The following is a 25533-nucleotide window of genomic DNA, read 5'->3' on the forward strand; positions in this document are numbered from 1 at the left end:
TTATCAGGTCTAATAATAGATGTGAACTATGGTGTTATATGGCATTGCACATGCAACCTAGGATCATTTTAATAAGTCTACTTTGATGGGATTTATTTTGGTTTGGCATGACAAAGATACAGTGTTAAAATACCATAAATACTTTCAGAAGATAGGCATTCAATCCAGTCAACAAACATATACAGGCTTACTCATATAACACATTTTAAGGCCACAATTCACTTATTCCAGACTAACCCCATAAGCTTAAAATAGGATTAATCCAAAGCAAATATATTAGCAGTTGTTTCTATGCGAAATAAACATGCCAGATTGAAGTTTTTCTTGCAGTCCCTAACTACCACGAAAGTACAGAAAAAAAGTAACACAGAAGCTATAATTCTAGAAAAAGTCCCAAGGATTTCAAAGAAGGCTTGCCTGTCATAAGTACACCATGTTCTAGGATATGGGGTGGAATGTACATCTATACTCATCACATTTGCTGGAGGAGATGCAGTATTTTGAAGAAGTTCTGCAAGACTAGTTCAGGAAAACAGAGAAACAAGAAGTATTTTTTTACAGCCAGGAACAAGAAATTATGGCTTCCTAATACCATTCATTGGCCTAGATAGATGGGGCTGAGGGAACAGAGGAAAATGAGATGTTCACTCAACACATGCCTCATAGGGGCCCAGCAAGCAAAGCTACTCAAGTCCATTTACTATAATCAATGGTCATTGGCAGAGTTGCTTGACAGAGATATGCATTGCTTGAAGAATGTTGTCTTGTGAGAAACATTTCTGGTATGTCACTCCTGAGCTGGGGGGGAGGGGACTCTTACAAAGGTGCATTTCTGAAATCTATTATCAGTCCTGGCTAAACTAAACAGAGTGCTTTATTTGCACAGTCAAAGAAAAGTTTGCTCCTTCTTTATCACTGACATAACTAGCTCCTAAAACAAGAAAAAAGAAAAACCTGTATGGGAAACAGGGGGGGCTAGGCTTTGCAATTACTTTATTCAATCAGGAGTTACACCCACCCAGAATGATTTAAGGCATTTAATTGGAAAATGATTTAACATATTAACGCAATTCCTGATTTTCCAAAGCATTTAACTTTTAAATTAAATCTGGCTTACCATCTTGAGTATGATGAGTAAAATGTGTATTCAAGTCATTACCTTCTTCTTCTTTTTTAAGCTTTAAATCAAGGATAGATTTAATAACTATTTGTCCAGTTTTCATTGCCAAATGGCTCTTTGGGCACTTTGGTACTTATGTCATTAATTCTACCCAGTGCTTCTTTACTTTTCAATGTGACAGGCTTACAATTCACAATAAAAGATAACAGCGATCATATTTTACAGTGGCAAGTCACAGAATAAAAGTAGTTCTGCAATAATATTTGCTGAGTACTGAAACAGCCTCAGCTGACAAACTGTCTGGCATATCTGGGCAGGGAAGGTGACTCTTGATATTCAAATTCTGTGCCTCTTTCTCCTTTTCCATACCTAGAGAAACTTTTGTGCTATGTTATGCACCGTCAGATTCGAATTGACTTACAGGGACCCTAAGAGAGCTTTCAAGGTAAGTGAGATATTTAAGAAGTGGCTTTACCATTTCGAAGCTGGTTAGACAGCTCTGTTAGTTAAGTATGGTTGGGAGTTCAATATCTCACTATGTTCTCCAGGAAGAGCAGCCAGCTTGTGTAGCCATGGGCAAACTGCACCCCAGGATACCCCTCGAAGAAGAGAATAGTAAACCGCTTTGGAGTACTCCCTACCTAGAAAGCCCTCAAAGCGGCTGCCATAAGTCAGAACTGACATAACAACACACAATTATTATTTATCAGTTCCATGGCACAAGTGAACTTCCATGGCTGAGCAGAGATTTGAACCCTGGCCTCCCAAGTCCTAGGCCATAATTCTACCCACAACAACACCCTGAGTGTCTCCTAAGAAACTTTTACAGGCAAGGATTTATTTAATCACACCCAAAGGGACTGGCATTGCCATCCAGAGTATTAGGGCATACAAAACCTATCTATGGGGTTTCTTGTAGTGCTGCTGTCAGGATCCACACTCATGATGTCAGAAGAACACTGAGAGTTGCATATCTTTATCAGGGAGCAGAAATGAATTCAATACATCATTAAAGACAGAAGAGATCATGCTAAAAATTTCCTGAAAAATGAAGAGAGGTATCTGAAGTTGAAAGAGTTTGTTTTCTCAAAATACATAACATGGCAAAACACTGTGTTTACATCACTATATGTGGGTCTACTTTGATCAGAGTATCTAAAATAGCCCATAAAGCACGCATGATGAATGACAAAACACAACAGTAGGGGTTCTCTTCACCCCACCTCCTTTTCACAGAAAGGAACAGAGCGTCTTTAGTTACTCTAATGTAATCACCAAGAACAGCATCATCAAAAATAAGAAAATGCCCAGTGTTGATTGTAGAGAGGAGCAGTTTATAGGGCATCAAAGAAGCAAAACAAAAGATAGGACAGCTGGTGCAGGCTGCAAAATTGCCTGCCTTAAACAAAAGCTTAACAGGCATCCAGATTTAAACAAATCACTAAGGCTCGCTCACATTTCTGTCTTGTGTCTTCCTCCACTCTCACCCCCACCCTGCACACACAGCACTACCTCACGGGCTGTGCTCTGGAAAGCTTGCACTTCCTGGTTATTTTCTATAACCAATGCTGCCCATTTCGCAAAACTGAAGGTGGGGGGGGGGAGAATAAACTGCACATTATGCATACTAGAGCAGTCAACTAAAACAAGAAGGAAGGAAAGAAAGAAAGAAAGAAAGAAAGAAAGAAAGAAAGAAAGAAAGAAAGAAAGAAAGAAAGAAAGAAAGAAAGAAAGAAAGAAAGAAAGAAAGAAAATCAGTATAAAATAAACCACCCACGACAGTTGTTCTTATTTGTTTGTGGACAGTTCGGTGAACACCATCACAGCAACAAACCAATCAGAAGAACCCCCTTTTGGGTGTACTCCTCGGCAGACTCATTCAACTTAGTGGGGCTTACTTCTGAGTAGAAACAGCCAGGATCGCGTTGCTAGAGCACTTCTAACCGTCCCCTCTTTCTCTGCCCCCTGCCTTGAAAAATTCCTCCCCTCTCTCTCCTCCTGCAGAATGCAGGGAAAACGTTCTCTTATGGCCCTTCACTGAATTTCTACGCGGGTGAATCGAATTATGGGGAAACCGATGTGGTTTGGTGATGCTCCGCGTAATTCCGCCGGTGCTCCCGTTGACTTGTCATCCTTCTGATTTGAAATTCCCACAGTCCCATTCCCAGAAAACTTCCCAAGCGGGAGCTTTGGCGAGGATCTGACACACCGACCGGCATGTTAAAAACAACGCGTTTCACTCCTCGAAAGCCACTCTAAAAGGAGCCTAATGGGGGGGGCGGGGGGGAGGCGGCAGAAAAGAAGCGGATTTAAATCTCCCGCATAAGCAACCAAAGCGTGCCGAGCTACTACTTTAAGGGAGACTTTCAGCCGAGGAACACTTGGGATTCCAGTCCCTTGGCCCGCCGCCTCCCCCGAGCACCACGGGGCTTACTCGCGAGTAAGGCCGGCGACGCAGGGGAGAGCTGTGCCCTCCCCTCTCTGACCCCACCTCCTCGGAGAATTCCAGGGTTTTGTTTTAAAAGGCATCCAAAGAGAGACGGGCCACATCGGGTCCTCGCCTCCCGGGGGGGGGGGTTCGCTCCCGCCCGCCTACAACCTAAGCAGCGAGCCTGGGCTCCCACCTCCCACGAAAACGCCCGCACAAAACGCGGCGGGCGCCTCTTCCTTCCCTCGAGCCCCAAGGGTGCAACCTGCCCAGCCTGAAGTCTCCCTCTCGCTCTCTCATTCAAAACTACAGCCTTCTGCAAGCCCATCCAGCCCCTTTCGAGGAAAAGAGAGACAGAGAGAGAGAGAGAGAGAAAGCAAAACGCACAATCACCTTGTGGCAATAATAGGGGTCCAAGCACGGAGAAGGTCCCAGGCAAGGGGTCTCCGGAGCGGCCGCGGACTGGGATGGTGGTGGTGGTGGTGGAGGAGGAGGAGGAGGCGAGTAAAATCTTACGTCCATTGCACTAAAACATCAGCAAACTCCGGGTCTTTCCTCTTTTGTGTTTATGTTGATGCAAAAAAGAAGGGAAAAAAAGCCAGAGAGCGAGCTGGTGGGGAGGGGAGGGAGGCACCCCCCAAGCAGCGCCAGAGAAGACCGAGGTGCCCGAGTTGAGGAGCAGCAGCAGCAGGAGCCAAAAGCGACGAGAAACACCTTCCCTGCCTCACATCCGTTTGCGGTCGGTGCAAGAGAAGAAAGAGAGGAGGGGAGCGAAACTCTCTCGAAGAGCCCCGGGTCCTGCGCGCAGCCCGAGGCCGGCGAGGGACGCGGCGAAGGGTTCCTCTCACGGCCGGGCAGGTAACTTCGAGGAGTTCTCTCGGGGCCCCCCAACGCGACTTGCCAAAGCTCCGGGCATGGGGCTCCGACGCTCGCTCGCTCGCTCGCTCGGGGGCGGTCGCCTCTCTGCTCCTTCCCCGCCTGCCTGCCTCTCTCGCTCGCTCCCTCGCTCGGCCGGCCGGCCGCCCTCTTTTTCGACGGCTTCCTTTCGGAGCTCTTTCTCGTCTTCCCCCACCTCGAAGAGTCAAGACCAGAGCGAGCCGAAAGCTCCCGTCGAGCCGTCCGGAGGGGAAGTGAAGCCGGGCTCCGGCTCGGGAAAGGCTACCCGGCGTCGCCGGCTGGCAGGCTGGAGGAGAGGGACTCGCCGTGCGCCGCTGCCGCCGGGCTCCGAGTGTGCTTCACACAAAGGAGCTCGCGATTCCAGAGCCATTTGCGGCTGGCCGCGGAGCGCGCGGCGGGGGAAGCGCAGACAGGGGGCGCTGTGGCCTCCGCCAGCCGCCGGGCCTCCTCGGCCGCCGCCGCCACCATCCAGACCCCCTGCCAGTTACTATGGTACCATCGCAGCAGCAGAGCGCTCCTTGTAGGAAGCAGGGAAGGGAAGGCAGGGGAAGAGCAGGCGAACAGGAGAGAAAAGGAGGGAAGGCTTAAGTTTCGGGAGAGTTCTGAGCTAGACCAGATTCCCATCAACTGCTCGCGGCTTCTTGGCTCAGTGCCCGTACAGTGAAAGAAGGGAGAGCCGTTTGAGCATGTGCAAAGTGTAATTTCTATACCACTCAGGTAATTTCAATTACCTGAGTAATTGTGCCCCATGTGCAGTTCCTAAAATCTGCAGTTGGGACGATCAGGCCATGGGAATTACATTAAAAATTAAACTGGCTGTGGTGGAGAGTGAGAAGACCCATGGTAGAAATATTTAGCAGATATAAAATAAATAACATATGTGACTGGCAGGTACAGTTTTTTGTTTTTATTATTCTTTTAAAAGGCAATGGAAATGAAAAAAAAGGTTCAGATGTAGTGACTAGTGTGCAGACACAGGTGTAGGAAAAGGACTACATGGATTTGGAGAGATGGGAAGCCTTACACAGCCTGTTCTGCTGGGTGGGGGTTGTAGGAATGCAGCTGCTCATGCCTTGCGTCCCTCTGGAGCAGCTTTAAAAATTCAAGATTTGAGTATGGATTTTATATTGACATCTCTGCAGCACAGGAGTCCTGGCTCATTAGGGACCAAGTCATAGATCAGAGCTGTTGAATGAGTCCCTGTGTCTCAGGTAGGCCTGCCAACAGCAATTCCTGGTGGTCTGTTACTGCTTTCAGAAAGATCTAGGCCCCTTTCCCCCCTTGGTCCTCTTCCCTTCCCGTCTAGACTTAAGAGGACAGATGGTACTGAACAGCTACTGCTCCTTTTGCTGCCTGCCATGGTAGGCAAATAAATGATGGTATGAAAGAGACACCACTCCCCCTCACTTACTTGCCACCTGTGTTTGGACAATGGTAGGGAGTGCCTTCAGCATCACTGCCAAGAGGGAGCAGGCAGGTGAGCAACACCTGTTGTGGTTTCTTTGATTGTCTACCCTAGTTAGCAAGAATTTGGAAGCATTCATTTTAAGATATTTCTCCAGCCACCTGCCATGACCCTACTGGCTGGCAGATTTTGGGAGCTGTAGTCCAAAAAGCCTTTTTGACTTCTGCAACTGAGTGAGCAGCAGTGGCAGGAAATGGCTTCCTGCTCCCTTCAACTTCTTCTGTGTCTCCCTCAGAGAATCAGAGTTTGTTGTATTTGTCCTACTGCTGAGTGCATCTGTACTACACAATTATATTTGTTTGATATCACTTTAATTGTCATGGCTCCATCCTATAGAAGCTTGAGACTTTTGTTTTGGAGAGCTACAGAGCTCTAATGCTGTGGTTCAGAAGAGTATCTGAGCTCCTTCTAAGAGAGCATTTTAAGTATCTCACCAAAGGACATATCTCAGGATTTATTTTATTTTATTTAAAACATTTTTTACCTTGGCTTTCCCCTTAATAAGGAACCAAAGTGGCTCACATCATTAAAACACGATACTGTATTTAAAAGCTAAAAATGGTAAGTATACAAATATTTTAAAAAAACCAAACACCACACTAAAAGTTGTAAACACAACACTCCATTAAAAACCCTCTCATACAGTTGTGTGTGCCCCACCAAACACACCTATAAAGGTGATGATATTAAGAGGAAGGACTTCACCAGGTTCGTGAAGGGAGATGTCTTTGAGATAGTTTGGAGCCAAGCCATTTAGAGTCCAGAATTGTGCCCAGAACTGAATCAGCAGGCAGTGGAGCTGCTGTAACGGGGTTATGTGATTTCTGTAACCATCCCCAGTTCAAAATCTGGCTGCAGTGTTCGGACCTACTGAAGTTTCTGAGCACTTTCGAAAGGCAGGCCTATGTAGAGTGTGTTACCGTATTTCTTAGGATGGAACCATGGCAATTAAAATTGTATCAAACTTAAAATTGTGTACTGTAGATACATAAAGAGGAAGAATGGATCTTAGTAAGTGCCCAGATTGCATGCTCATGCACACACATGCATGCATGCATGTGCGCACACACATACAGAAGGCCTGTTCAGTCATGCTGGAACCATTGACACAATTACTGGGAACAGGCCACCCCTTCCGTATTTGCTTTGCTCATGTGAGCAACAAAATAAAATAAATGTTTTATTACGGTCATTGACCAGCAAAAGTAAGGAATATTATTTAAATTAGGAGACATAAAATCAATCTAAAAACACTAAAAACATCTATATCTAACTACATTCATACATCTTATTAAATATCTCCTGCCTCCATATCATAGGCCTTATCTATGGGCTATTGCAGCTTGCACAGAATGACAGAATTGTTACTTTGGAGCTCATTGAGCCCATGTGATCATTATACCAAATTGGTATACACCAATTTACAGATATTATAGCTGCGCTTTAAGTTCCTACCTATAATGGTGTGAAGCAAGGGTGTATATTAGCTCCATTGTTATTTAATTTTTATATGAACTCAATGGTAACGGCAGTCAGCCACCCAGAGTTCCATCTCCCCAAACTAGCCAGTAGACATATATCCCTTTTGTTATATGCAGATGATGCAGTCCTAATTTCACAGAGACCAGTAGGACTAAAGAGAGCACTGCGCCCTCTTGCGCAATACTGTAAAGAGGAAATGCTATGGATAAATTACCCAAAGACCAAAGTTTTAGTGTTCACTCAGAGGCCCAGAATCTATAAGTGGTTAATTGATGAGCATGAGATAGAACAAATTAAGCCTTATAAATATTTGGGTGTCATCTTTCAATATAAAGGAAACCACATGGCCCATGTTAACAATGTGGTACAAGCAGCACAAAAATCTAGTGTTGCCATACTAAAATTCTTCTATTCAAAGGGAAGTCAGTACATACCAGCTGCACTAAGATTGTTTCCGGCCAAAGCCCTTAGTCAGCTCTTGTATGGGGCACAATTGGGCCCTATTCTTCATTTATCCAGTTAGAAGTACAGTGGTGCCTCGCTTAACGAGCGCACCGTTTAACGAAGAATCCGTATAGCGATCCCTTTTTGGGGATCGCTATACGGATCAGCCCCAATCGCCGCACTCGCTTTGCGACGATTGGGGCCTCCGGCGGCCATTTTGGAGCCGCCGAACAGCTGATTGGCGGCTCCAAAATGGCCGCCGGAGCGAAAACATCGCTGGAGGGGTAAGTTTCCATGCTTATTGGAACACATTAAACTAAGTTTAATGCGTTCCAATAGGCTTTGCTTACCCGCACAGCGATGTTTTCGTATAGCGAAGGTTAATCAGGAACGGATTAACCTCGCTATACGGGGCACCACTGTAGTTCAATCTAAATTCGCAAGGGCTATCTTACAAGTTCCAAGAGGGGTATCCAGTGCAGCCCTTAGGCTTGAAGTGGGCTACCTGAAGGTTGAAGCTAGAGCTTGGCTGGCTATTTTTAACTTTTGGCTAAAACTAACCTTTCAGCAACAAAATGTCTGAAAAGAAGGGTCCAACTCTACATGTGTGCAAGAACCCACATTTTCCAGACAGGAATCTATTCCCCCCCCCCCCCGAAGTCATGCTTGTGTGTAAAGCCTGTACATGAGAGGAAGCTTTCTTTGGATCTCTTGCTGCTAAAGTGAGCAAAGGAGGGGTTGGGGTTAGGCACCACTCTCTGCCTGTGTTAATATGCCAGACTTCAGAACAACAGAATAGGGTAAGACAGGAGGAAACTGAGGCGCCAACATGAGTGCTCAGTCACTTTCATGGCCACTGCCTGCTCAGTTATTCTCTTCTCTGGGCAACCAGGAAGATGAGGCCCAGTGTTCCCAGTCCCAACCAACGTACCACCCAGAGAAACCATACCAACAAAATGACTGAGAAAAAACACACTGCTGCCTCTTGCAACAGACACTACTTTTGTCCAGTAATGGGAACAACAGGGCCTAGGAGGCCCAATTCCAAGTAACACTTTTTGGATTTCATCTCCTTCCATCTCTCTGTTTCTCCCTCTCTCAAGCACACAGGAATTGCACCCGGGACTACACAGGTGTTCTAGTCTCTGAGAGACAAAGGAAAACCCTCCGTTGGCTGGATGGGCATGTACCATCACAGGGCTGGGTTGACGCAGGTCCTTTCCACCTCCTGAGGCTACTTACTAACCATCATTCCTCTCCCAGGCTTTTCAAACTGTTCATGTTGTTGTTTTACTAGTGTGGCATTGGAAACGTTTTTCATTTCAGCTGCCCTGTGATTGAATTATCCATCTTTTGTATTAAAGTTTTATGAAAATATATTAATGTATTTTTATTTTTATCCTTATTCTTTGGTTCCTAAGTGCTTAGGTAGATTTAGTCCAGAGGGGCTATTTATAAATATTTAAATAGATTCCATTAAATAAATACATTTGCTAACAAAAGGAGACACTGGTAACATGGCTACTTCACCAAAAACAAGTGCATCCATCACAAAAAAACAAGGGTGAATGAAGACACTGATCTGCATAATATTATATATGCTAATTTACACATACAGCTGCAGAAATTGAAATTATTTTTATAATTTAAACAGAATCATAGATCATCTCACTCAAGTGACCATGTGACCTGTTTGCCTGCTCAGTCTGTGGTCTGGGTGCTTACTGTAGATGCGCAATTTCAAGATCTCTGGCCTTCTTCCTTAGGGTTCTTTCTCTTTAAGTCAGACTTAGCTAGACACCCTTTAAAATGCAGAATATTTGAGGAAAATGATTGTTCTCTGGAAGCTTTCCAATAGAAGAATACCCTTTATAAAAGGGATATCTGGATCATTTGGGCACAGAGTTAGATTAGACCTGTGGAAGGCTCACAATAAGCAGCAAAAGGTTTAAATATGAATATGGAAAGGAGAGTATAAGAAATGCCTTAAAGTTTGCTAGACTGAAACATAAGACAACACTCAATAGAGTGACACTCATAACCCTAACAAGATGCACTTTTTCTCAGTAGTGAAAAGACAAAGTGTCTGGATTAGGGCTTTGGTGCTCTGCACATATTAAGCCCCAAGCTGATCCTGGCTACCCTTTGCCCTGACTAGTGTACTAGTAGACAATCTCTTCTTAAGGGAAGAATAATCTAATAATATTTTTTAAAAAATTAAGTAGAGAAAAGGATGACATAATCACAAAATGAAAAAGGCCAGACAAAACCCATTAAAACTATTCTTGTGTACAGAATAGGCATGTCTTTTCCTATGTTTTAAATAGTATTCTTGTGGAAAGATGATTTCTGTTTCTAATATTTAAGACAATCTCTATTCTCTGTTAGTGGAATGTTATCTGGATTTCCGTTTTGATAACTTGCATTAGGCTTCAGATTTTTAAAAAAAATCTAAAACTTGTGGAGTAGAAATTAATGACCATCTAATAGCAAATTACAAATCTGCAAATTAAAAAGTATCAAAAATTCTATAGTTTTTGCATTCGTCAAAAAAAATGGAGCATGGACATTTGAAAGATTAGCTTGGTTCAATTCAGAGTTTAAAACAGTATAAATCAAATTACAATTGAATGTGCATAAAATCATAAGATTTGATTATTTTACTGCTTATCTCAGCCATCAAATATTTGCTTTTATTACCTATATCCCCTAAGTAGTTTTTTCATTTTCCTGATTTTGAAGAATGTAATTACAACTTTCCATCGCATGTGTTCTAAACAGAGACGTAGATCCACATATAGAACCATTACATCAACCATTCCATATTAGATTTATGATCTCTAAGTTCAGATGAGACCCATGGTTTAAGTGGAGGAAGAGAGGCTCATCCCTCTCATCACTTCTGCTTGGATCACATATTCATGTTTATGGGATAATTTTTGTTTTGGGTGCTTCTGCTATAAGGGTGCCCTCTAACCACTGTAGCATATAGAAAATTAATTTGACAGAGGGATGAGGTCAGCTTGCAGAAGGTAAGCAGTTGTATATCTGGTTTGTCTCTGCATAGAAAATTGCCTATATACATCTCCCAGATCCATGATAAAAGAAAAGAGAGATGTAAATGAACTTAAAAATAGATCATTTTTCTGTGAACAAGGAATTGATATTGGGAGTGTAACATTCAAACCTTTAATTTCCCAACAGCAGTATGAGAAACTATGTGCAGATAGGCCCTATATAATAATTCGGAATGAATTTATTTATGAACTTCTGTATAGCTTGGGAGAATACATTGCATTTGAAATTATTCTCCCTGTGTGTTTCAGCAAATGACTTCAATATTGAAGGAAGGTTCCTTTCTTGGGCGTGAGTTGTTTTTGAAAAATTATATCAATAATAGTAGTGAGTTCTGAACTCACTATTATTATTACAGGACCAGGCCTGTGAAGAACAATCTAACTTACAGCACAGAAATGTACAAGGTGTTGGAAAAATACAATCTTCCATGCTTTCCCTTTAACATTGGATGTCTGCGGGGAACATGCTCTCTATCTGCTAGTAAACCTAGAGTGTTCTCTACCACATCTCAGAGCCTTTGAGACCACCCTTTCCTTCCTGTTGCTTCTTTTATTAGCTGCCTTTCCTCTCTCCTTCATTTTCTGCTCTCCAAAGACAGACATGGGGAAATGCATTTCGAACCTGTTTATATAATGGAGGAAAACTGAACTTCAAGGAAAAGTTGTTTTTGTTTCACTCAACCAAGAAGCACCCAGACTGATCATTTATGCTTTTCCAAGGGAAGGGATGAGACCAAGTACTGTATATCCTTCTAATCTTTTTTTTCTGTACTGAAAGGGGAATAATCATATTCCATATCCCTCCAGCAGAAGGTAGCATTAAGATTCATGCCCAAACATCTGCTATATAACACAAATGTCTTTAAACTGAGGTTGAATGTTATTTATTTAGCCCAGTATTGTCAGCTCCTTGATTCTTTTACCCGACATATTTTTCAGCTGGAAAACTACTGGTGAATTAGTAGATTGCACTGGGCAGTGAAGGGACGTGGTGATGCTGTGGGCTAAACCGCAGAAGCCTCTGTGTCATAAGATTGACTCCACGTGATGGAGTGAGCTCCTGTCGCTTTGTCCAAGCTCCTCGCCAACCTGGCAGTTGTAAATGCAAGTAGATAAATAGGTACCACCTCGGTGGGAAGGTAAAAGAGCGTTCTATAGTCACACTGGCCAGGTGACAATGGAAACTGTCTTCGGACAAGCGCTGGCTCTACAGCTTGAAAACGAGATGAGCACCGCCCCCTAGAGTCAGACACGACTAGACTAAGAATGTCAAGGGGAACCTTTACCTTTACTGGGCAGTGAGCATAACAAAAATAAGTTTTGCCATGTGTCTTTCTCTATTGCCAGATGCTTCTCTGAACTTATACGTGAAATCTAGAATAATCTTGAATACTGGATTCATGGTACTCCATCACATTGCATACTGACATGATAGGATGGTCTATGTAGATTGTATCAACAGTACACTTTGACTCAAAAATAATTTTTTAAAACCAAGATGATGGATTCAGAAAAGTTATATTTAGGTTCCATTTAAATCGATTTTAAAAGTGTGACATGAATACCTTCAATTTTTTTTTTATTTAAATAGAACCAAACAGTGACTGATATACCCTGTGTGGTGTACTAGATATCATGACAGACTAGCACTCAGGAGGCCTGGGTTCAAATTCTTACTCAGTCATGGAAATTCATTGGGGGTGTGGAACTGGTAAAACCACTCCTTAAAGATCTTACTTACCTTGAAAACCTTAGGAGGGTCTCTTTAAGTTGGTTCTGACTTGACATCCCATAGCAACAAAGAGTGACTAATATAATCTTGATTGATATGATTTTATAACAACTCACAGCCCAGAAAAATATTGTCAGTAACTATTTTATTTTATTTTATTTGTCCTGGTAGCTAGCATTGTGTGCATGGTCTGTTGAGGCCCAAAACATACTAATGTGGAAATGAGTACCAATAATTAAGATAGAAATTAAATAAATGTCCTTAGGTTTAAGATCTAAACTGTCTCTTCTCTAAATGCCTTCTTTAGAGTGGCAGATGCTGGGGAATTTTCAAATGATAAATGGTATTCAGCACATAAAATATATTCTTAATCAAACAACCCACCCATTTAGTGTCAACTTTGAGATAAAGTCCAGCTCCATACTGCTCTCTTTGCACATGCTGTCTCTCTTGAAATAGAAAACCCAAGGTCAAGTTGTCAAGAACAGATAGTGGTGATTAAATTGAAATTGAAATCAGGAAACCTGAAATGAACTAAGCAATTCAAAACTTTTTTTCCCCTGACAACCTACCAAGATGATTATTGTTTGTCGGTAGGAACGGCGGTATAGAAAGGCAACAGATTTGAAATTAAGCAGGCAGTTTGTTGAGCTCCCCGATAAGCAGCAACACAGTTAATAAAACTGAACCACACGAAGAGAAAAGCAGATAGCACACTACTATAAAACAAGGACACAGAGAAGAAATTAAACTAACAGTGGATTGACACAATCATTTTTTCTTGACTTGTCAGCCTCAGTTGGCTTTTCCATCAGTTCAGGTGACACATGTACAAATAGAGGCACCTGCTACTTCCAGCTACTAGAAATGTATGCTACAAAACCCACTCAACTCTGCAACTACAGGCACACCTTCTCTAAGCTCCTGATAACTGCTCCTGCTGTGCCTGTGGAAGTTATTCCTATCCATGTTATGGGTGCTGAATTGATCCTCTGTTCAGAAGCAGTATTTTCTGAATGCCATTGTTGTTCTCTTGAGGGTGGTGAACAGAATTCTATATTACATGCCCAGGATAGCAAACCAAGTACATGACAGATTCAGAGGCTGAGGGTTGTTACTAGACAATATGTTCAATGTATTGTCAGATAAGGTGCTTCCTGAGATGGTAAAGGAGTTTTTTTTTCTTTTTTGCCATAACACATTCTTTTCCTCATCTCCATATCTTGCATTCAGCCATTCTTTACCTTCATAATCGGAAGGTAAATGAAAATGTTACTTTTTAGATCTGATCGTGTCTTTGATGAGATCATGAAACCTCTGTGTGAATTGCAGGAACTTTCAGTTTGAACTTAAGATAAGTGAACTAACCAAGAATACCAAATGAACAAGGGTGAAACTCCTTTCCCTTTGTAAATATTGCTTTTCCATCAGATTGCCCTAATTTCCCCTTCTGCCCTTCCAAGACAGAGAAAAAGAGAAGCCAATTTTTCTTACTATGATATAAGAGAGAGAAGGCACTACAGTACTGAGTTACAAACAAAATGAACATATGGGATACAGAGGATACCCCTCCCACGCAAAAACCTGTATTTTTACACACACACAATCAAAATGAATGTGCACATTAATTCATTCTCTTCAAAGAACAAAGACAAATTTATAAACAAAATCAGACCTGGGTAAAGGCACTATACTTTTCCACAAAGCCCAGGCATATGCAGTAACTGTATATACACACTTGTTAAGTCAGAACCAACTTACAGAGATCCTAACAAGACTTTAAAGTAAGTGAGATTTTTAAAGAGTGGTTTTAACACTTCTTCTCCTCGAATGAGTTTCTATGGCTGAATGGGGATTTGAATCCTGGTCTCCAGAGTCTTAGTCTGTCCCTTTATCCACTACATCACACCGGGTATCTCATTATTATATACACACTACCTGTATGTAAACATAGCAAGCACGTAGTGTGTATGATGAAATAAATATGTTTGTAAACATAACAAGTAAATTGCAAACCAAATAGGTTGCAATCTAGTTGGAAAAAAAGGAGGAATAGGAAAAATTCATTTCTCTGAAGAGCTGTTGCACGTACTTGTAAACATATATACACATGATCACATATATGATCCTCAAAGGAATGCCCAACATTAAAAGGTCAAAACAAAAGACAAATAAAGTCATGCATGTGATGACTCTACATGTCATAATTAAACAATGAAGACTCAAAGAGTTTCAAAGAGGAAGAATACTTTTGGTAGTATGTTCATTTTTTTAGTTGCACAAGTGACAAGGATCCTACAAAAAGCAAACACCCCCCCCCAAAAAAGCAACATTACAAGAAAGGAGAGAAATGCTATCAAGTCCCTAAACTCAGATCCGGACATCATCATTCTGCCAGCAGACAAAGGCAATGCCACAGTAATCATGGAAACAGAAGAATACAAGGATAAAATCAGGGAACTTCTAGATCCCACCATCTACAGACAACTGAAACAGGACCCAACCAACAAAATCACAAAACAAACAAACATGCAGATCAGGAATTCCTCCCTGTACCCCAATGTCCTTCAATGAATCTGCAAGACAGAAGCTCTCTCACCAAGACTATACAGACTCCCCAAAATCTACAAAGACTCAATCCAACTCAAGCTCATTGTAAGTGCCATTGGCTCCCCAACATAGGAATTAGCAAAATACCTAGCCACCCTCCTACAGACCCACAATGGACAAACCTCATCCTACATCAAAGACTCAGGACATTTCATAAGCAAGATCAGCACCCTAAAACTCAACCCCAGGGACATACTGATCAGCTTTGATGTAGTATCCCTGTTCACCAAGGTACTGATAAAGGACACTCTGACACTCCTCCAGCAGACCTTTCCAGAAGACATCAAAAGCCAAACAAAGCAAAGCGTGCTGCTTATATACCGCCCCATAGTGCTTCAAGCACTCTCTGGGCAGTTTACAAGTTAATTATGCAGGCTACAGCGAGCTGGGTACTCATTTTACCAACTTTGGAAGGATAGAAGGCTGAGTCAACCTTGAGCCGGCTACCTGGGATTGAACCCCAGGTCGTGAGCACAGTTTTGGCTGCAATACAGTGGTTTAACCACTGCTCCATGAGGCTCTGCACCATTAGGCAGCGTTGGAAGGCCCTTTTCCAACACTGCCTAATGACCAGCTACTTTCAGTGGGATAACGAGTTCTATGAACAGATGGAGTGGCCATGGGGAGCCCCCTCAGCCCGGTTATAGCAAACTTCTACATGGAACATTTCAAAAAACAGGCCCTGGCTTCAGCACCCTTCGCACCCACAGGCTGGTTCTGATACGTGGAACCAGGTGAAGAAAAACTGGAAGAATTTCTAAGCCATCTCAATAGCATCCACCGAAATATACAATTCACCATGGAAACAGAAATAGAGGGCCAACTCTCTTTTAGATGTCATGGTCATAGGCAAACTGACCTCCTATTGGGACACAAGGTCTAGAGAAAACCCACACACAGAGACCGGTACCTATACAAAAACTCCAACCACCACCCATGACAAAAAAGAAGCATAATCAAAACACTGGTAGAGCATGCAAATCAGAACTGTGGAGCTCAGTTTCTCAGCACCGAAATCAACCATCTGAATTGGGCCCTACAGGCAAATGGCTATTCCAAGAATAAAATCACAAGAGCCATCAAACCAAGAAAACATCACCAAGATGAAGAAGAAAATCAGCCACCCACAAATAAAGTGTTTCTGCCATACATCAAAAGGGTCACGGACCGCATGGGGAAACTTTTGAAAAAATACAACCTACAAACAGTATTCAGGCCACCAAAAAATATAACAGATGTTATGGTCAGCAAAGGACAAAACAGACCCCCTCACCACTGCAGGAGTATACCGGATACCTTGCAGTTGTGGACATGTATATATTGGAGTCACAAAATGCAGCATTCACACCAGAATCAAAGAACATGAGAGGCACTGCAGACTAAAACAACTGGAAAAATCAGCAGTAGCTGAACATGCCCTAAAACAAGCTGAACATGAAATTCTATTTCAATATAAAGTACTAGACAACACCAGCAAACATTATGTTAGACTGCACAGGGAAGCCATTGAAATCCACAAACACCAGCAGAGCTTCAACAAAAAAGAAGAAAGTTTAAAACTCAACAAATCTTGGCTCCCAGCACTGAAAAATACAGCCTGCAAAAGGTCAGTGAACTCTACCCAGCCAGAAGGACCAGGGATCACTGCACACAAAAGACGAGCTAACGACACCCATCAATCACAATGACAGATCATCTCTCCCCCTTATCACAAAAATACACTCACAACAAAAATACGCTGATCTCCATAATCACTGAATCTCCTAAAAAGGACAAAACCTAATCACACAGTTATAAATACTCAACTATCCAAGAAACTGCACCAGAGCACAGACAGAGTTTTGTCTCCTGTCCTCTGAAGATGCCGGCCACAGAGACTGGTGAAACATTAGGAAGAAAAACCTTAAGAACACAGCCAAACAGCCCAGACAACCCACAACAACCATCGGATCCCAGCCATGAATACAGAATACAGTTTCCAGTCCATTGAAACAAAACATGGGCAATGCAGGATACCAACTCTTGCTCCATGGGAAATTCCATCATGGAAGATGAGGACAAATATATTAGTGGTTAAAGGAGGCAGAGATGGCTTATGTTGCTAGGTTTTGTTGTCATTCTGTTCTTACTAGTGCCTCTGGTTCATCACAGGGGTTGCAGATAGATGAGTGAAAAGGAAAGATAACGCACAGGTTCTGATCAAAAGCAGAAAATGTAGGTTACAAAGCAGGTACAAGCAGCTGAGATTCAATCAACAGCCACCACTTCTCCCTCTACAATCCTCCACAAGTCAGTTATGCAACAAATATTAGTAGTGGGAATAAACCCCATGTTCCCTCTTTTCCTGCAGATACACTGTAGTCCATGTGTCATTTTAATGGATTATAAACACCAATTTTTAAAAAAGAGGGCTAATTTAGCTATATTCACCACCTCCTACAGTAAGTGATTCTGCGGACTGTGGGTAGTGAACAAAGAATCAGATCTCACAGTGGTATTATTGTGAGTGGGCAATATTTTTTCTTGTTCATCTTGTCTTAGATCTTTCTTTAGCAAACTACTGAGAGTCTTTAGTACTTATTCAGATCAACCTAAATGAAAGGTAATCTGTTTCTATTTTCCCTTTTGTAAGGACAAAACCAAGCACACATTTCTGTTTCCTGTATATATCATTATTTGAGAATTTTTAAAAAGTGTTTGGGTATCTTTTCTTGACCAATTTAACCAAGAGGTTTGTCTACCATCTTTTACAGCTTATGAAAGATGACCTTGAAAATTGTAACTTCCTGAATCAGCATTTACTGAGTACATCAACAACCTTGACAGCAATGAGGAAATAAATTTTACCAGAATTGAGCTATACTTGAATCTTTTCAGTATGAAGTATTAGGCAAAGACATATAGGTCTTCATTCTTACAATACAAGGTGATATGTCAGTGATGCATGGTCTTGCCTTTACTGTTCAATTGAAAAATGTTAAAGCTCAATACTACACTCAACTCTTCTTTTTTATATATAGGGAACTGCAAATAAAAAGACTCAATGCTTCAGAGTACACCTTCATGAAATTGTTTCAAAATCTAGCAGGGGAAATCAGGTGTTTGAATGTTTCCCAGATTAACAACAACAACTGCTACAACAAACTCTCCTTTGGAACACTAAAATGTCATTCTTTTTCTTGAAACACAGCTTTTCTGTGTACCAAGAATCTGGGGAAATATTCTTAATTGTAATCCTTTCCCCTTTTGAAATGGTACAGTTTCTAAATAAATTGAACATCTTCCAGTGGTACGACAAGATGCATCACAAGTGACTCTAGATATTACGGCAATACAGATGGCCCCTGCCTCCTCCCATGGAGATAAGATAAGATATGAACTGTGCTTACTACTTGCCTCACTGAAATAAAAAGAATCTTGCTATTGAGCCAAAAGACCCAGCATCCATCTTCCACTAGGGGTTTCTGAAGCATGCAACCAGGAGAAGATGACAACTCTCTTTTCCACTGTTCCTAGCAAGGTTTATTATTGAGAGACCCATTGCCTCTGCATATGAAACAATAAGATTTAGGCTACCAGTCATAGCTATTACAGCTCACAGCCACTGATGGAGTTATACTACATGAATTTGTTTAATTCTAAGTTAAGTATAAATCAGTCATCATCCTCACATTTTAATTAAGTATTCTGGGAAGCAATATCTCCATATATCTATTCTGAATATGGGGGTCAAACTAAATGTTAAGTGGAATGTGTTTTTTGTCTGATTAACCCATTTTTGCTTTCATAACAGGCCTGAGATAAAGGATCAACAATTGGACTTGAAAACTAAGCCCATATTTGTTTTCTATTGATCTGTCAATAGAATAGCATGCTAAAGCAAGATACGTAGTGTGGAAAATCATGTGCCATCATAAACAGACGTCTTATGTTATTTGAGGGAGCACTTGTTCTAAACATACTATGCATGTTGTCTAGTTTGACCTCTAGAGGCTCTAAGATCGGGTGGGTGGGTGGAAAACAGTCTCTAGTTTATCTACACAGTGAGTAATGTTATAGATCTTAACCATAAACTCCCTCAGTTTTGTGGGAGGGGTAATCATTAAAGCAGGTTCTACCATTTTAATGTCAGGTGAGGACTTGTTGTGAGCCATAGGAGGTTTGAATGTTTGGCTGCCACTTCAAAATGTATTGTTATACCAGAACCAATAAATAAGCTCCTTGAAATTTAGGTTTGTTTTAAGGGATACAGTTGCGGAGAGGAGAACCAAATCAATTTTTTTTCCTGTTGAAAGAAAATGTTATCCTTATTATATAGGGCATAATATATACCCAGGCCCTGTCTAAATTTGCACTTGCAAAGTGCCTTCAATGTTTCTTCCATACAATATGGATTCAGTCAATGAGAGGGGGTAGGAGAAATAGCAGTGGTGGTGCTGAGACAAATGCTCCATCATTGAAATTCTCCCTGCAGTGATGCAGCACTGCTGTATCAGAGTTGCTCAGAAGACAGAAAAGGGATTTCTCTGGGTGCTGAACAGTGGGGCCAGGGACATTCTCAAACTTCATCTTCCTGCACAGACCTCCTTAATAATGTTTTCCTTGCTATTTTGGTGCTGAGAAGGCTGCAAGCTGCTGCAGTGAGCAAAGGGACCATCCATATACGAGTAAACCTTCGGCAATGCCTTCAAGGGTAGCAATGCTCCTACATTGGGAGCATTATAGAGGGACTAAATGGATGGCTCCACCACCTGCTGTAGCATCTCGGAGTCCCATTCAGTGCAGAACATCTTAAGACTTCTTAAAGGATCTTATTCTTCGAAGCGGACCCTTGAAGATCCACCTCACCATTTCCACATAGCACTAATAGCCACAACATGTCACTACTAGCTACATCCATTATTGCCACTATATCAGAGGTACTAGGCAGAATTTTAAAGGGCACTATTTGGTGCAGCCACACTGCATTCTTCTTCATATATATTTTTTTTCTTGGATTAAAAACTTTCCTGGCCCAGTGGATAGGCCCAGTATATAGCCAGCAATAGGCCTGTCTGTAGCAACAAGCCTCACCTCCCTCTTGTGCAGTTGCCAGGCAACATCACATACTGGTGTTGGGCCAGTTTAAATAAAGAGTTCTGTCATTTGTTAGTAGGAACGGGAAGGGTAAATGTTTTACAGTTGTAAGATTTCGTGCTCCTACAGTTCTGTAACACGAATTTGCTTTTATCCTACTTTCCCAAAGCTTGTTCAAATCTGCTTGCCTCATCCAAAGATAAAATATATATCTTTTTTTTTAAAGTTGCTCTGTGCACATACCTTCAGCTCCACAGAAATTACTTTGACCAGACTTCCAACTATTTTGAGTGAAACCATATAAGTAGTCTGTACTACCTTTTCCCAGATGGAAGTATTGTAGACAAGAGAAAATAGTAAGTGGCCAGTTTCTTCAAAGTTTATTTCAAAGTTTTTTTTTTAAAACAGCATAAAGTAAAACACATAATGAACTGGGACAGTACTGGATCAACATTTTTTCAGTTTTTACTTGAGCAGTGCACTTCCTACCCAAGTGTATAATGCATAAGATCAGTGACCCCTCCAAGACAATTAGTGTGGAAACATGTATTGAAACAGGTAGTGCCATTAATGCACACATGCACATCATCCAATAACTGCAAAATCAGGAGATTAATTATATGTGTAAGCAGATTATTGCAGGTATCTCCTCTGAAGATATATTTTATATACAGCCCAAGCTAGAGAAATCAAGATGTGATCTGGATTTGTAACTCTTTTTGGCAATTAACTATTCATCTCCTTGAGAAAGTGTCAGTGATGGACATATTGACAATAAATCTAATTATTTCTTTCCATTGAAACATGAGAAGAACTGTAAAGAATCCAGAAGAAGCAGTATAGAGATATGAAGGGTAGGGGAAGCTATTCACCATGGGTCTTACTTGCAGGAATAATGGACATTCAAAAAAAAGTCCTTACTGTCAAAGGATGTAAAGATCCAACCCAGGAGCTACCTTGAACCAAACAGCCACTAAAGAACAAATGTGGGAGAAAGCTAGACTGCTAGAAAATGTGACGGCTTCTATAGTTAGAAGATGGTTGGCTGGGTAGTACAGTGGTTTACATATCTGGCTGCAAACCCAGAGGTTAGGAGTTCAATTCCCCATGGTGTATCCCAAAAGAGACTGCCTGTGTGGCCTTGGGCAGGCTGCACAGTCCCAGGATGCCCCCAGAGTAGTATTTCACAACCTGGGAGCCATGACAACCCCCCCCCAGGGAGTCACAAAGTGTTTTCAGGAGGGTGTCATAGGTTGCCTCATATGTTTTGTAGCCCTTTTAAAATACAGTGGTGCCTCACTTAACGATTGCCTCGTTAAACAACGAAACTGCTATATGATGACTGTTTTGCGATCGCAAAACGATGTTTTAATAGGCAAAATTTGCTTCCCGACAATCAGTTCCCTGCTTCAGGAGCCAATTTTTCACTAGATGATGTTTTTAAAATAGCTGATCGGCAGCTTCAAAATGGCTACCCGCTGTGTAAAATGGCTCCCCGCTGTGTTTTTGGACGGATTCCTCGCTTTACAGGCACCAAAAATGGTCGCCCCTATAGAGGATCTTCACTGGACGGTGAGCTTTCAGCCCATTGGAACGCATTGAACAGGTTTTCAATGCGTTTCAATGGGATTTTTAACGAGGATTTTGCTCTACAGTGATTTCGCTGGAACGGATTATCCTCGTTAAGCGAGGCACCACTGTAGTTTATTCTGTGACCTTTCAGAGTGGGATAGTAAAGTTAGCATGTATATGCATGTAGGAGAAACAGGCCCTTCGGGGAGAAAGAAGCTTTTACTTCCTGATAAGGGATGACTTTACCCTGTTAAGAATGTCTTTTTGTGCAAATGTGGCGGGAGGGTTGTAGGTTCCTTGGCTTTCATGAAAGAGAGTCATGACTCAAAAATGATGGGAAACCACTGTGCCAGAAGAAGGAAATGGTAAACCACTTTTGAGTATTCTCTACCTGGAAAACCCTGGGAAAGGTTGCCATAAGTCAGAATCAACGTGATGGCACATAATGCATACTAGAAAAAGCTATCCAGTTCATTTCTTTAGCTGTCCACGTAATTGTGACATATTCCGGAGTTTGGGGACACCATTCTTGAAATATGGAATTCAGACTCCATGCATATCGAAGCCCAAATTTTGTGTAAATTTTTTTGGGGAGAGCTTTCTATTCCTAAATAAACAAATAATGGTTAAAAAATAATACGAAGCACTGAACAGAGTTAAAAGGAAACTGGGAATAAACTAAACTTTCTACTTAAACATTCTTGGCTTGAATCATTTTGACAGTATCCTGTTCACCTTCAAAAGAACAAATTTTCTCCCCAAATATTAAATGAAAAAAAAGCATAACAAGGAAGAAGTGAAATGGAAAATTGCTAAAGCCTAAGAACATAGCATACAGAAAGACAGCTTTCCCCCTGAAAGCTGTGAGATGATATGAAAGAGAGGGAGGAAAGGAGGGGGGATGTTGCACTGTGAGCGTGGAAGAACTGAGGCAAAACTGGAAACAGAATATGAAATAATTGATTTTCTTAGGGAAAGATTGAAAAATGAATTATAGGTAGGAGAGAATCTCGAGGGGCAGTGGCAAAACCATAAATACTTTTCTATAAACTAGATTTTCCATAAAGTGCTTAAATATAATTGGTCTGGTCATCTGTTAGCAAGCTGGATTTGTTCCAGCTCATCATCCCATAGCCCATGGAACTTATTTTCTCCCCCTTTTGCCCTAAAGAGCATGGCTTGGTTTTGTGAGTTTTAGTCACAAGGACATGGTACTCAGAGGGATGGGGTTGGGAGGTGGTGGTTCATGTTTTTCTACAAACTGTTTTTAATTTACAGGTTATGTAATCACAAATTATGCTTGTGACTGTTATTCCAAAATAATTTAAAAATGCATTTTTTCTGTTTTAAATGTCAATCACCACCTTTACTCTAAGTAGATTAAGAAAAAAAATATACATGACATAATCTTAGCAATACTTGTTTATATATCCTCATAATAATCTGAATTCAGCATTGAGAGAGGGACAAGGATGATGTTAGATGCTTTCTTTTCTTCTAGCTGGACTTTCTCCTGCCCTGCCAAATGTTCTGTGGAAAGGAATTGAGAAAAAGAGGAAAACAGGTAAGTAAATAAGTTTATTTGTGTATAGCCCTAGCCATTACAAAAAAAGTTTGAATAGGATAAAATATCAAATATAATATACAAATAAAGCCACCTAAAAACAACATTATCATGTGAAATAGTTCAATCCTCAGTTAAAGCACGATCATTATAACTACAGAACTTTCTTCTTAAAACAATTGCTCTAAAAGCAAAGCCGGTTGCCTTTTCAGAAATGTATGGCACCTTATCCCGCAATAGAAAATTTATCAAATATGCACCAGATCTAGCAAATGTGAGACCAAACTCTCTGATCTTTATAGACTGGGAGTCAAATAAATAGTGGGTTAGATCTTCAACTGCATTAGTTCCACATAGGCAAACTCTTTCCTCCAAGGGAATCCATTGGTAGCGTCCTTCAACCACTGCAGAACTCAAACTGGCAACGTTTCTCCATTTAAAATATGATATATTAGTTAAATACTGTTGGTGAGGTGTTTGGATAGGTAACTTAGCATACAAGGGTGCATTTTTGACAGACAGGCAGAAATATGTGAGTCAACCTTGAGCCGGCTACCTGGGATTGAACCCCGGGTTGTGAGTTGCTCTGAAAACGTTTGCATGAGAAGTAGAATATACCAGGCAACACTGAGGGCCAAACTAGATAATAATGTTTATCATGTATTCAGAAGAAGTGTTCCCTCAAGTAATGAAATATATCTATTTGTCATAGCACATGATTTTTCTAAACTGCATATTTTGCATTTTTCTTTGTTTTGTGATTTGTGAAAGTAAATATGTGTTTCTTTTGACATGTATGTGGAAATCCTGAAAATGTGCTACCTGGAGAGAATATTCATTTCTCTTAAAATGTAGTTTGACCCTGAGAAGTTTTCCCAATGGCTTTATAATGACAGAGGAAAAACAGTCTAATTTTTAATTTAACTCCATACATGAGAAAATACAGGCTTGCTTACCCATGAGTTGCTTATTGTTTATGAGAATATAAAATTGGTTGCTGCTTTTAATCACCATAGTAAGAATTATTGCACCAATAAGAAGTTTCTGCTTCATAATCCTGGGGTAACTGACCCAGTGAACAGAAACTATTCCTTCTGCCAGAACAATAATAACCAATGTATTTAGGACCCCCAGTCAATTCTGACTGCTGTAGAGTTCTTTTCCTGCCTACTGCCCATATCTAAACTTCTTCATGCAAGTTGCTCCAGGTACTTAGAATCACCTACCACTGCCTCAGAGCTTCTGGCTACCAAACACTCTGAAGCAATGTTATCTGTGTCCATTCTCTCCAACCCAGGCCCATCTTTCTGCCGTCAGGTCCGCATCCCAAACCTTTCTCTTACTTGGCTACAAATGGAGCACCAGTTGGCTACTGAATGCCCCCTTCAGAATAGTATTTTGATAAACCAGCCATTCTTCTCACAGATAAGCCCATAGACCAAGCCACACATTGTGTTATTTATGCATTCTTCTTTTGTGAGTTGAACCCCTTTGTTTTGCAGGAAAAGCCCAGGATAAAGTCTTGATGTAGATCATACACCTGATCCAAATTGGGACCTTAAGTCATTTCTTGCTGAAAGCTGCCTCCTTCTAGGACTTATCTTTCCCCTCCATTGCAGGTAGCAACTTGTGTTAGCCATGCCAAAACCAGTATGGGCCAGTGGCCTGGACTGTGAGCATATTTTCAATAAAGGCTCCATGAAGGAAGGAAAAAAAAGTCTGTCTACTCTCCAAACTGCTTCTAGTGAGTGCCCCAGCAGGAAGTGAGATTAGTGTTTGTGGGGTGTAAGCCAATTTTTTTTTTTTAAAAAAAATCCCTTTCCTGCACTGTACGGGAATTTTTTCAGGAGGAAAGTAGGGGGAAAGAACACCTCTTCCCTTCCCTCACTCAACAGATAACTTCTCCAGAGGTAGTCCCAACTTAAGTTCTCCAGGAGGAGAGTGGTATCACATTTTTCTTTCTTAAAACTATATTTCCCTGCTCCCAGGGACTGTGTATACCCTATGGCATTCATTACATACCACACTGGTCCCATATAATCAATAGCCTTCCATTCCATTCATAA

The 25533-nt window shown here is 41.3% G+C and overlaps 1 protein-coding gene and 1 long non-coding RNA gene across 5 annotated transcripts in view; one reads left to right on the forward strand and one right to left on the reverse strand.

Moving 5' to 3' along the window:
- The window catches only part of TOX (thymocyte selection associated high mobility group box), a 249230-nt gene extending 241358 nt beyond the window's left edge, over positions 1 to 7872 (reverse strand). For 3 of the 4 annotated variants that reach the window (XM_072998960.2, XM_020811519.3, XM_072998958.2), the window contains exon 1: positions 3942 to 7872. In XM_072998960.2, the coding sequence (XP_072855061.2) occupies positions 3942 to 4070 (129 nt within the window). In that variant the 5' untranslated portion in view covers positions 4071 to 7872. Of the gene's footprint in view, positions 1 to 3018; positions 3306 to 3941 lie in introns of those variants that run through there. The other variant, XM_078393765.1, reaches the window with a different exon arrangement.
- LOC140706942 (uncharacterized) overlaps positions 4287 to 25533 on the forward strand; it is a 29725-nt gene continuing 8478 nt past the window's right edge. The window contains exons 1-2 of the long non-coding RNA XR_012086882.2: positions 4287 to 4406; positions 23405 to 23467. This is a non-coding gene — a long non-coding RNA (uncharacterized LOC140706942). The remainder of the gene's footprint in view (positions 4407 to 23404; positions 23468 to 25533) is intronic.

This window comes from Pogona vitticeps, chromosome 4, assembly GCF_051106095.1.
Source record: "Pogona vitticeps strain Pit_001003342236 chromosome 4, PviZW2.1, whole genome shotgun sequence".
In the NCBI taxonomy this organism is placed as follows: domain Eukaryota; kingdom Metazoa; phylum Chordata; class Lepidosauria; order Squamata; family Agamidae; genus Pogona; species Pogona vitticeps.